Raw genomic sequence first — 13,879 nt, 5'->3', positions numbered from 1 at the left:
TCTCAACAGGGATTTCCATGTCATGGGAAGGGACTAGCATTAGTCACAATATTAGGCATGCCAGCCTTGTTGCTATTTACAGAGGCTATTCCTCAGCCTACTCATTCCCGCTTCAGAAATGCTAAACAGACTACATTTATTGTACCCCTTGGTAAATTTTGCTTTCAAAGTTTACTTTTTGAGTTTACTAATGCACCTGAGTTTTTCTAAAGAAAGATGGTGAAACATAAATGGTATTCTAGTCTTAGTGGATATTATGATGTACGGGTTTTTCCATGGAAGAAAACAACAGAGCACTCAATGAAGTCTAAGCTTAATCAGTCAGTCTGGGCTGAAGCTAAACAAGAACATCATGCATTTTCTGCTAATCCCAAATTAAGTTTTTGGGACAGACAGTGAACAAATGTAGAAGCAGTCCTAGCCCCACAAAGTAAAAGCAATTCAATAATTGTATTCTTCAGTGAATGTATTGAAAATAAGATACATGCAAGGAATGGTAAATGGCCTTAATTGATCCAAGACTTTTCTACAGTGACAAAACCTCCGATTGAAAGTCAGGCAGAAATTGCCTTAAAAAAGGTAATATAAATTATCTCAATAGCTCCAGTTCTCAAGAATTGTGATATGAACAAACCCACAATAGTCAGCTCATATGTAAGCAGCTAGGTATATGTTTTTGCTCATATTACTAGCAGTCAGCATTATCCACAAATGAATGGAGAAGCTAATAGAGTTCTACAGACAGCCAAGGAAATTCTACAGCAGGAAGATACATTCCTTGCTTTTCTGAGTCACAGACCTTCCTTGTTATCCCACAATTGCCCATTCTGCTTAAGAGCCTTTTATGATGGATCTTGTGAAAAGCTTTTTGAAAGTCCAAGTATACTATTTGCACTGAATCTCCTTTGTCCATTTGTTTGTTGACTCCTTCAGAGAATTTTTGCAAAGGCTGTGAAGACTCTTCTCCAACACATTGTGTTCATCTATGCGTCTGATAATTATGTTCTTTACTATACTTTCAACTAATTTTCTTAGTATCAAAATAAGAAAATTATGAAAATTACGTAGTACCAAAGTAAGAAAAGTACAAATTACAGGACTTAGTACTGTCCTGTAATTCCCAGGATAATCTTTGGTGCCTTTAAAAAAATACATAACATTAACTATCCCCCAGTCATCTGATGCAAAGGCTAATTTAAGTACAGTATTAGGTTACATATAGTTTTTAGTTCTGAAATTTTGTATTTGAGCTCCTTCAAAATTGGTTGATGAATATAATCTGGTCCTGGTTACTTTTTATTGTTTAATATTTTAATTTGTTCCCAAACCTTCTCTAAGGACACCTCAATGTGGGAAAGCTCCTCAGATTTGTCATTTAAAAAGAATGATGGGAAAGCTCCCGCATATCTTCTGCTATGATGACTTATGCAAATAATTAATTTAGTTTCTCCACAATGACCCTGTCATCCTTGAGTGCTGCTTTAGCACCTTTATCATCCAGTGGCTGCACTTGTTGGTAGTTTTCCAACTTCTGAAGCACATTAAAATTGTTGTTAATTTTTAGCTTTTTTATCTGTTGCTTATTGCTTTTCACATTCTTTTTGGTCTGCTTACTTATGGCCTAATTTGGCCTGTCTTTACACTTGACTTGTCAGAATTTGTTCTTTTCTATATTCCTCAATATGGTTGAACTTCCAATTTTTAAAAGATTTCCCCCCTAAAAGTCTCTTGTACTCTGTTAACCTAGCTTTGGTCCTGTTACAGCTTTTTGTGTGTGTGTGGAGGGGGTGGGGGGTGAGAGGAGTATACATATCATTTTAGCCTCTATTATGGTACTTTTAAATAATTTCCATGCAGCTTGCCAACATTTTACTGTTGTGACTGTTCCTATTACTTTCAGTAAAAAGAAGTCTGAAAGATTCCAAACAGACCAGAGACAATTGTTGCAACTAGTGAACAGTCAGATAACCAAGCTGTTACATGTTTGGGTCATGTAATGATAAAACCAGTATGATTCAGAAACACTTAACAGACTGCTATATAGTGAACTTTAAGGATAGCATGATTTTGTAAATGTTGGTAATGTAAAACCTAAAGGGAGAAATGTAACGGAATGGTAAACTATATTATGCTCCTGTCATCTGAAGAAGTGGGTTGTTCCCACAAAAGTTCATGATACCAGCTACAAGTTTTGTTAGTCTTTAAGGTGCTGCTAGACTATTAGGCTACGTCTAGACTGCAAGCCTCTTTCGAAAGAGGCTTTTTTGAAAGAATCTTTCGAAAAAGCCTCTTTCAAAAAACAGCATCTAGACTGCAACCAGTACTTTCAAAGAAGCAAGCCACTTTTTCAAAGAGAGCACCCAGGCAGTCTGGATGCTCTCGTTCGAAAAAGCACAGTTTGCATTCAAGAGCGCCTTTTTTCGAAAGAGCACTTTCAAAAAAAGGCATTCTTCCTTGTGAAATGAGGGAGTACTGCCTTCGAAAGAAAAGTCAGGTTCTTTCGATTTAATTTCGAAAGAACGCGGCTGTAGTCTAGACGCAGGTGAAGTTTTTTTTGAAAAAAGGCTAGACACAGCCTTAGTGGGTTTTTTAGTTTTTCCTATAGGATGTGTCTAGACTGGCAAGATTTTCCGCAAAATCATCTGCTTTTGCAGAAAAACTTGCCAGCTGTCTACACTGGCCACTTGAATTTCCAGAAAAGCACTGACGAGCTCATGTAAGATCGTCAGTGCTTTTCCGGAAATAATATGCTGCTCCCATTCGGGCAAAAGTCTTTTTCCAAAAGACTTTTGCGCAAAAGGGCCAGTGTAGACAGCACAGTACTGTTTTCCGCAAAAAAAGCCCTGATCGCGAAAATGGCGATCGGGGCTTTTTTGCGGAAAACCGCATCTAGGTTGGTCACGGACGCTTTTCTGCAAAAAGTGCTTTTGCGGAAAAGCAACCTGCTAATCTAGACGTGCTTTTCCGAAAATGCTTTTAATGGAAAAGTTTTCCGTTAAAAGCATTTTCGGAAAATCATGCCAGTGTAGACATAGCCATACAGTATTATACTATTCAGCCAGTAGGTGGCAACATGAGTAACATGCCTGACTAAGCTGGTAGTAACTATAGATACGGGTGTGCATTAATATGTTTTTAAAAACCCACATCTCCTTTAAATCTCTCTGGGATGGAAGTTGTACAATCAATCCATGTCTGCTAAATGACAGTTATCTCCATGAAAAAATGTGCTGTCTGAGCTTTAGCTTCCACCCAAATATCCAGACTCTCTGTGTGTAATGTTTCATATCAAGGGTGACATTGGTAGTGCAGAACCTTGCTAAATATTGCAATGGATTGTTAGAAATTAGTACAGATCCAGCCCCGAAGTTAGATTTGAAACTACTTCGACCTAGCACATAAAGGAGAGAAATACTTACAGAATTATATGGATGCCTTCAGCCCCAGAAGTTGGAGTGCCTGTCCTTTGGGGAAATAGCTTAACCAAATGTAACAAATAAATGTGGAGAGTTTTACAAAAGAAAACTCTTGTTGTTCCTAAAACATCCACTGAACAGGGAGTAATGAAGGTGTATTTTCATAATAAAAAGAAAAATGTTTATTTGCTTAATTCAGAAAAATAATTGAATTCAAAACAGGGAGTTACAGGAGTCACAAGATTTATATTGTCTCTTGCAGAGAAACACATTATACATAACTTTACCGTTCAGGAGCTCAGATCTTTACACTTACAGTAGAGATGGAAGTGAAAATTCAAACTACATTTCAATTCACTGTATATCATGTCAAAATGTGTTTTGTGTGTGTGAATGCACATATGAAAATATATATAAAAATAAAGTAAGGAATAGCTTGAAATAAATAAATGGGCAAATCAATTATGAAACCAGTTCATACATTTGTGCAACCTCAAAATTAGGTTTTTTTCCACTGATATAATCTGATATGGCTATTTCGATATTGTAGAAACACCGGGTAACAAGACCAATAACAGTAGTTTGCGTAGACCACCAGAATAAAGAACCCAAGCCAAGACAGAACACATTTTTTACTTGACTGGCTTTTCTTTTAAACATATCTCAGTTTGTAATGAAGAAATAAAATTCTGTTAATCTATTACACTAGGCTCTTAGCCACCCATTACCAATTTGGGAGTCTTGCTAGCATTATGAAATGGCAGCATTAGCTGCACTGTCAAGGTTGAAGGTAGCTTCTGATTATAAGACAAATCAAATTTTAAATCCTGCATCTTATTTCTGGATAATTTGAAAAGTCAGAAAGAGTGTGTCTAAAGTTATAGTGTTGCCCTATATTTAATCAGAATCTGACTTTGCACCCTAGCAGGATTCAGAAATGGGAAGGTAAAGGAAAGTTGCCTATGCTTTCACTTCTCAGAGGTGCAAGAGCATTTAAAATCTTCTATCTTGTCTCTTTGGAATAAAACAAACAAAAAAACCAAAATAACTCTTTGTGTGTGTGTGAGAGAGAGAGAGACTGCAACTCCAAATAGCTTGGCAAAAGAACTCTAGATTTTTTTTCTATAGAACATATTGAGGAAAAGTGTTTTTTTTTTTGTGTTTTAGGGGAGGTCAGGAAAGGTGGTAGAGGAAGCAAATTATAAACCTATATAGAGTAGTAGGGGCTCAATACAATAGAAATAGAAAGCGGGGGTACAGGAAGGCCACTAAAAAGAAAAAGAAGTGCTGTCTCTTTCTTCAGTCAGGCCAGCAAAGAAATGACTTCCAGAAGAAGCTCCCAGTCTCAGAAATAATAAAGAAACTGACAGTGTTGTTCCTGCAGAAAGTCTTTGCTGTTTAGTGACATTATGATAACTGTCAGACCAAGTTTCCCATTCTGCAGCCTTTGTATAACAAACAGATATAAACTTTTGGTATGCCTTTTAAAAAAGGGTAAATTTCAGAGGAAAAGAAATGTTTTAAACTGTAACTTTTTAAAGAAAGTTTTCTGAGTCAGTTTTGAAGTAAAGCTGCTAAGCTGTTCCCCCCACACAAAAACATCAATAGAAAGTTTTTATTGTCTCAGTTACAGTTGTCAAATATTATTAATTCCCTTAAGTGCTGAGCAGATACAACAGAACAGTATATGTAGATATTCTTGGAGATGAAAACAACCAATTTGCTTCAGCATGAGTCACAATCTTTTTTATTCACAGACTGGTAAGTTTTAGTCACAAAAGTGTTCATAGAAATAAAAAGCATCACAAATACTAGCACGGATAAATACTTTTAAAGCTCTTTATGGGGTGGGATTTGGAAAGGAAAGAAGGGAGGATTTGGCAGAAGAGGAGAAATAAGTGAGAAACAGTTATTAGGAGTTATAGTGTGGTGGTGGTGGTGATGATGATGGGCAAGCACTCATTGCCAAGTATGATGAACTTCCATAGGAGTTGTGGACCCTCAGGTGTCTGAGAGAGCCAATCCTTGAACCACAAGTTCCATTACAGTGAGGACAGATGTTTTTCTAGGTACAGCAGAAGGCTGCTGACCATGACTAGAAACCAGTCTCTCCTTCCTCCTGTGCCTCTTCTCCTCTTCAGCGTGTCGATGGGCAAATTCATAATGTAGGGAGCCCTTGCGTAGGACTTGTCTCCACTTCGAGCGATCCTGGGTGAGAGTCTCTCAAGTGTCAATGTCAATGTTGCACTTCTTTAAGTTATCCGTTAGCCAGTCCTTATAATGCTCCCGTTGTCCTCCCACATAATGGTACCCTTCTTTCAGATGAGAAAACAGATCTGTTTTGGGAGGCGATGGTCTGGCATCCGAACAGCGTGACCAGTCCAGCGAAGTTGCTGATGAGTAATCATTGCCTTAATACTGGTGGTCTTTACCTCTTCTAGAACACTGATGTTAGTGCCCCTGTCTTCCCATTTGATCTTCAAGACCTTGCAGAGGTAGCATTGGTGATACCTCTCAAAGACTTTCAAGTGATGTCTGTAGGTTGTCCAGGTTTCAGACACATACAATAGTGTTGGGAGAATGCCGGCTTGATAGACAAGAAGTTTGGTATCTGTTCAAATGTTGTGATCTTCAAAAACACTGTGCCATAAAAAAGCAAAGATACACTGACACATCTCAGACAGTGTTGAATTTCTACTTTAATATGTGCCATGGATGAAAGATAACTTCCAAGGTAGAGAAAATTATCAACATTTTCCAGTGCAACTCCATTGATTCTAATAAATCAGGTATAAGGTACCTTATCTGGGGAGGGATGATGGAGCACCTGGGTCATCTTGATGTTGAGAGTGAGACCAAGACATGCATAAACATCAGCAAATACATTGGCTGCATCTAGACTGGCAAGTTTTTCTGCAAAAGCAGCTGCTTTTGTGGAAAAACTTGCCAACTGTCTACACTGGTCGCTTGAATTTCCTCAAGAACACTGACTTCCTTGTCTGAAATCAGTACTTCTTGTGGAAATACTATGCTGCTCCCATTCGGGCAAAAGTCTTTTTGTGCAAAGCTTTTGCGCAAAAGGACCAGTGTAGACAGCTCAGATTTGTTTTGCGCGAAAAAGTCCCGATCGCGAAAATGGCGATCGGTGCTTTTTTGCGCAAAAGCGCGTCTAGATTGGCACGGACGCTTTTCCGCAAAAAATGTTTTTGTGGAAAAGCGTCCGTGCCAATCTAGATGCTCTTTTCCGAAAATGCTTTTAATGGAAAACTTTTCCGTTAAAAGCATTTGCGGAAAATCATGCCTGTCTAGATGTAGCCATTTGAGATACCTGAAGATCTTTCTCAGAATGGGCAAAACTGCATCCTCATCAACATACTGAAGTTCCATAATAGATGTGGAAATCTTACTGTTAGCTTTCAGTAAGCCTAAACAGTTTTCCATCCATTCTGTAGATAATTTCAATGCCAGCTGGGAGCTTCTAAGCAATTAGGTCAAAGATGACTGCAATAAAGACCACAAACATGGTTCGGTGATGATATAGCCCTGTTTGACTGCTGTTTGTGCTTTGAAAGGTTCACTCTGGGAACCAGTGCTGCTCAGAACAGTTGCTTTCATGTTGTCACAAAGAAGCTTTAGAGCCTTGATGTATTTATCAGGACATCCAATATTTGAAAATACAGTCAAAAGAGCACAGCAATTAATTCACTGAGTCAAAGGCTTTAGCTAGATCAGTAAATGCCATGTACAGTGGTTGGTTTTGCTCCCGAAATTTCTCTTGCAGCTGCCATGCAATGAAGATCATATCCACAATTCTGCGACATGATTGTAAGCCACTCTGTGACTTTTGACAGGGTTTCAGGGACCCATGCCAGAATTTTGCCTGCAGCAGCAAGAAGAGAGATACCACAATAGATTCCACAGTCCACTTTATCCCCTTTCCTTAAAGAGGGTTGCAATCAAGGCATCCCTCATTTCATTTGGTATCTCTGCCTTTATCCAGATTTTAAGGTTAAGCAGGCTAAGCTGCGAAATTAACTCAAGTCCACCGTCTTTATAGATTTCAACAGGGCTCCCATCTGGACCCGCTGCCTTGTTCTGCATCTGCTTGATAGCATCATATACCTCATGGAAACTGGGAGAGTCTCTAGTCTCATCCCTAGAAGGTTATTGGGGGATTTGCTCAAGAACTTCATCTGTAACCATGGAGTTACAATTCAGAAGATCTTCAAAATGTTCTTTCCAGCAAAAATGAATGGCTTCATTGTCCTTCAAAAGTATGGTTCCATCCTTAGAGCGAAGGGGGTTCATGCCATGACAAGCTGGCCCATAAACAGACTTAATGGCACTAAACAACCACATGTATTATGGGTGTCCACAAAATGTAGGGATTCTTGCATTTCTCAGTCCACCATCTGTTGCCGAGTTCTCTGTTTTTATATTAGACTTCCACACTCACCTTAGCATGGGCTTCTCTCTTTGTATTACAATGTATATAATTCTGCCAAGCACAAAATACCATTCTCTTCTCATTGATGAGTTGCTTGATTTCAGCGTCATTCTCATCAAACCAATCCTGATGCTGTCTGGTTTGGTAGCCTATGGTTTCCTCACAGGTATTGATGATTACTGCTTTCAACTGACTCCAATGTTCCTCATTTTCTTCCAGATACTCTGATGGAAGCTTTTCTTCTAAGACATACTTAATGGGGTCCTTAATTGAGTCCTTTGGATCTTGAACCTTTCAGCTAGTGCCTGATTTGTTGCCTCCATTTGGGGGCTATCTTAATTCGTGGTATGGTAGGTGGTGTATAACTTACCTCCAGGAATGCCAGAAAGAGATTGACCAGATGTCATTGAAAGGTCAGTGATATTCCTGGTTCTTTTTGTGGCACTTCAAAGCTAATGGTGTGCCTGGTCATCTGGTGATTGGAATGCACTCAGGCAGAGAGGAGAGAGAATAAATTTTCAGAATCATTTGTTGCACCTCATAGGAAAAGTGTCACCTAGAGGTGTATCTTCTGGTGTGCTCTGATAAACCACCCACTGCACGTTTATATGACTGTATAAATGTGTAACAATTAAAGGTATTAGGGAAACATCACTGATAGACTAAATATTGTTTATGACAGAAGCTTACTGTTGAATTCTGTACAGAATATAGCAGCGTGTTGTTTATCATCAGCATTCTTTAGTAGAACACGAATGACCAATGTCAGTTCCTTACTCAGTTTTAAGACTGTCCCCTCTCAATTTGCTATTGAAATCAGTGGTTGGTTGTATAAGGAAGCAATACACATCAATTCAGGAAATAACCCAGGTTAGAAGGTTAAACATTTATCCGCTAGGTCCTGGGCCACATCTAAGCACTGTTGCTTCTATGACATACAACAGTCAGGGGCTCTGGGCACTATAGCCACATCAGAGACTAGTTTGCATCTTAAAAGGGGAAGTTTCTCTCAATTCAAGAGATCTGTATAATGTTTTCATGACTGCCCCAGGTTCTCCCTATTCTCATTGTTGGAGTCACAGACTGCTCGCAGCCTAACTGGCTGACACATATTTGGCATTCCCACATTGAAGAACAATTATAACATTATGGTTGTGGGGTCAGGTAGTGGGATTCTTCCTGGGCAATTTAACAGTCAGGTGTGGAAAGATTCTGTGTGAGGAAGAGTTGGAAAGACTCTGGACTTGACCCTATTCTCTTAGGAGATTCTGTCTGTCTTTCTGTCTCTCTCTCTATCTGTCTATATCTATCAGATATCTATGGGTATGTCTACACTACCCCGCTAGTTCGAACTAGCGGGATAATGTAGGCATACCGCACTTGCAAATGAAGCCCGGGATTTGAATTTCCCGGGCTTCATTTGCATAAGCGGGGAGCCGCCATTTTTAAAACCCCACTGGTTTGAACCCCGTGCAGCGCGGCTACACGGGGCTCGAACTAGGTAGTTCGGACTAGGATTCCTACTCCGAACTACCGGTACTCCTCGTGGTTTTAAAAATAGGAATCCTAGTCCAAACTACCTAGTTCGAGCCCCATGTAGCCGCGCTGCACGGGGTTCGAACCAGCGGGGTTTTAAAAATGGCGGCTCCCCGCTTATGCAAATGAAGCCCGGGAAATTCAAATCCCGAGCTTCATTTGCAAGTGCGGTTGCCTACATTACTCTCTTAGTTCGAACTAGCGGGGTAGTGTAGACATACCCTATGAAAGGAAGGAAATTGATACCCTTTTCAGTTTAATCAAACTCCCACTGGCAGCCCTACCTTTACTGCTGTCATATGGTCTACGGTGAGGAATCGGGATGTGACTTGACTAGAGTAGTTCAGTAAATTGCTTATTCATGCAAATTCCCTGCCCCATTTCCCTCAGTGATCGTATTCTCACAAATCATTTGGTCCCCCTCATTCATCCATTGAGTCTAGGGTCTATTATCTCCAGATTAGTCAGCCTTGCATGCACTAACATACTTGGTTTTCTGAGATTTATTATGCCTCTCAGTTCCATATGAATAAGGGTTGGGATTCAGTCTGATAGTATTGCACTGTACAGAATTTAGGAGGTAAATTTTCAGATCCCAGTCTCCAGCTGTGTATATTATTCAAGTGGATTTTATACTTTGGAATTCTAGCACCATTCAAACTCCACATGTAATTGTTAGAATTTTGTTAAAGCATACCAACAGGTGTTTATACCTGTAGAGAGTATGTGCTTGTATGTGTTTGTAATTCTGTCTTGTGGCAGTCTTATGAAAGTTTACCCTTAAATATGAATAAATGTTTATAATTGACTATTATAGGTATTTTAGTCATTTGAATAAATTATATGAACATACATAGCGTCTTCTTACTGCAATTAAACTTTTTTCTTTTTTTTACTAAAACTGTATGCTCATATATTTTATGCAAATTAACTAAAACAAATAGTGTTTTGAAACCAACAACTGGTTTAAGATATACACTAGTCTTACATAATATTTTATTTCATCTAAGCCAGAGTAAATTGCCACAAAGTTTACTTTATATATTATTTACTATAGAGACACTTTTGGAATAAATTTCCTTTAAGATGTTACTTTCAGCTCTCTCAACTTAATTTCAGCATTTGATTTGAATAAAAGCATGATTTAATAAGTGTATGCATTGCAGTACAGTGTTGTACATAATGATTAAAGGTCTAGAGAACATGACCTCTGAAGGAAGGCTGAAAGAATTGCGCTTGTTTAGTTTGGAAAAGAGAAGACTGAGAGGGGACATGATAGTGGTTTTCAGGTATCTAAAAGGGTGTCATAGGAGGAGGGAGAAAAATTGTTTTCCTTAGCCTCTGAAGATAGGACAAGAAGCAATGGGCTTAAACTGCAGCAATGGATGTTTAGGTTGGACACGAGGAAAAAGTTCCTAACTGTCAGGGTTGTGAAACACTGCAATTACTTAGGGAGGTTGTGGAATCTCCATCTGCAGATATTTAAGAGCAAATTAGATAGGTATCTATCAGGGATGGTCTAGACAGTACTGGATCCTGCCATGAGGGCAGGGGACTGAACTCGACCTCTTGAGGTACCTTCCAGTTCTAGTGTCCTATGATAAGGAACTTCAATAGTGTACTAATATGTACCATTTTTCATGTTAGCTATATATTATTAGTTCTTGTGAATGCGATAGTGTTAGGTATGTATTATAAGTATTTACAAACTTCCATTTTTATCCATAAGGACAGCAGGAATCAATAGAGAATTATTTCCCCCCAGTTTCTTAAATGATTAGAATTTATTTCATTACCTATGGATATGGTGTAAGTGTTTAAACAAATAGAAGTTACTATGCATTCAGTTGTATAGGAAAAAAACACATCAATTTCTTGTTTAGATTTTGATCTTTTTTTGTGAGCCATAGACAGTATTAAGGGGGAAACCCAGTAAATAGAAGATAATGTCTTCTCTCATATATAAAAAACCCCTCTCATTTATTATAAATAGAGCATTAGATTTTTGTGTATAAGAAATATATCTTGTAGATTCTTAATAATTGTTTTTCAGAAAGATCAAATAAAGTGAATGACTTTACTAACAAGGATTAACCTGATCAGTTAAAATGGTGCTGCAAATAACTTTTTCAATGAGTTTGGTAAATTAAGTTAGTATTAAGTTATTTTTCACACAGTGGACTTAAATGTATTTTCTGGAGTTCTTTTCCATACTTTTCCTCTGGGAATGTTCCAAAAAAATCTTATAATTAGGGCGTATCTAGACTACGCTAGACTTTCAAAAGAAGATATGCAAATTCCATAGGAATTTGCATATCTTCTTTCGAGCTCACTTTCGAAAGAGGCACTTTCAAAAGTGAAAGTAATTAAGATGCAAGTTTGTCAGTGAACTCTCCCATTTGTCGACAAGCCGCTTTTCCTTAAAAAATGAGATTTACATGGCTTGTCAACCAACGGGAGGGTTCACCAACAAAATCATGTCTTAACTACTTTCACTTTCAAAAGTGCCGCTTTCGAAAGTGAGCTTGAAAGAAGATATTCAAATTCCCATGGAATTTGCATATCCTCTTTCGAAAGTCTAGCGTAGTCTAGATATGCCCTTAGTGTCTAATGCAATGTTAGAAGGGTTGTATTTACTGTATATTTCATAGTTTTAAAAGGAAATTGTGTAGTGGCAGTAATTATGTTTTAAAGGTTGGAACCCAATGCCCACATTTGTGGATTCACTCCTCTCAGAGTCAGGTTTAAAAAGCCTTTTTATTTAATGTCTCTTTCATGAGTGTTCAGGACATGATGCACATATCTGCAAACAGACCTGCAGATTATACTGTAGCATTTTTTGGCAGATTATATAAACCTGATAGAAATCACGTTACTGCACATATTTTGGTTTTTCTTCTAGGTAAGGGAACGACTGAGGGTTTCTTTAGAAAGAGTCTCTGCACTGGAAGAAGAACTAGCTGCTGCTAACCAGGAGGTAACATAAAACACTTTATCCCCCTTTGAGGTCCAGTTTTTCTAATATTCTGTCCCTTGTGTTTCTCATCACTGTTATTGACGATGTCACAAAACAATACATTGTATTCTGTATAGGCTACTGTCCAAAGCCCATGGAAAGTGGTTGTTGTATTAATAAAATCTTTGATTCCTGCAGATCTGTGATTGTGAGCAGATTAAAAAAACAAGGGCTAGTGACAGATTCCAAAATATTCTTTCACTTACAAGACCTGGAAAAGGCATGAGGCAATAGATATGCATCAGATTGTAAGCAATATAATAACACAATTGCTAATTCGGAGTTTAGATCAGATATTGCTATAAAGTTAGGGACCTGCGAACTCAACAGTATGGTCAGAATTATAAAATAACTATATCCTGGGAATGGCTTACATACAGAAAAGTTAAAATTGCTACATAGCATATTTTTTCTGTGTGCATATTAACATATAGGGGACTCACATCAAATCCTATGCCTATTATACAAGAATGAGGATTACAGGCTTGGCTCGGATATTATATTATACCTTGTTGTTAATTATATATATAGTCTAATCCAAGTGTATAAAGTTCAACAGAAGTATTTTTGTTGACAGCTACTGGCTTAGGACCAGGCCTGTAGTCAATCATCTCAGTATCTAGCTGTTTTGGGGAGATTAGTTATACTCTTCAGTCTTTGCCAGTCAGACACAAGGGAATTCTAATGCAATGACAGCTTGAAAGCCTAAGAAAAAGCACTGTAGTTCTTGATTTGCCTTCCGAAGCAAATATGAAAAATAATATATGTACTTTGGTTGTTTCTTGCTGTACAATCTACAAATGAGTAATAGGCATATTATCTGTAACAAAATTTTAACTATTTGTAGAGCAAGTATCCAAACCTCTGCAACAAGCTCGTGTTTGACTTAATTCTTTCTCACTGAGTGCTGCTTATGTGATTATTTGAACGACTTTGGTATCACCTATTGTTATCATTTACCTGACATTCATCACAGTAGCATCTGGGTACCTTACAAAGCTCACATTTTAACATCCAGGAGTTCAGTAAGATAGCTCTATGTTTTGTCTCCCTGGATGCTTGTGTGTTTATTTTTCTATTAAATGAGAACTGAATCAATGTAGAGGGCACAGGCAAAGAGGTTCATCTTGCAACTTTTTCTAAAAGTGGCAAAGTTTGTACTTAATTATCTCCACAAGAAGTAAATTACAGACCCACTTGAGTTTGCTACTAAAATGATCTTCAGTCCCAGTCCTAGCAAGTTGGATAAACCTGATCTACTGTAAAGGACAAAACACAGAATCAGTTGCTTCTGATATTTATATGTTGGCCAATAAACTCTCTACTGTGGCAAGAAAGTGACTCGTACAACACTGGACAAAATCAGCTTCCAGGCTAGAGAAATAAGCAACTGACCATTCACTGGTAAAATTTAATCTGGGTAGTTCTTAGAAGCATTTTTCTAAAGCAAGATCAATCTGAGTA

The 13,879-nt window shown here is 38.1% G+C and overlaps 1 protein-coding gene across 1 annotated transcript in view; it reads left to right on the top strand.

Annotated features, from left to right (window-relative positions):
* The window catches only part of PPFIA2 (PPFI scaffold protein A2), a 608,376-nt gene that overhangs the window by 371,299 nt on the left and 223,198 nt on the right, over nucleotides 1–13,879 (top strand). Inside the window, exon 8 of the mRNA XM_075932507.1 lies at nucleotides 12,302–12,376. Within this exon, the coding sequence (XP_075788622.1) occupies nucleotides 12,302–12,376 (75 nt within the window). The remainder of the gene's footprint in view (nucleotides 1–12,301; nucleotides 12,377–13,879) is intronic.

This window comes from Pelodiscus sinensis, chromosome 1, assembly GCF_049634645.1.
Source record: "Pelodiscus sinensis isolate JC-2024 chromosome 1, ASM4963464v1, whole genome shotgun sequence".
Lineage (NCBI taxonomy): Eukaryota > Metazoa > Chordata > Testudines > Trionychidae > Pelodiscus > Pelodiscus sinensis.
Note: the sequence above shows the minus strand (reverse complement) of the source record. Positions and strands in the feature narration are given on the sequence as shown.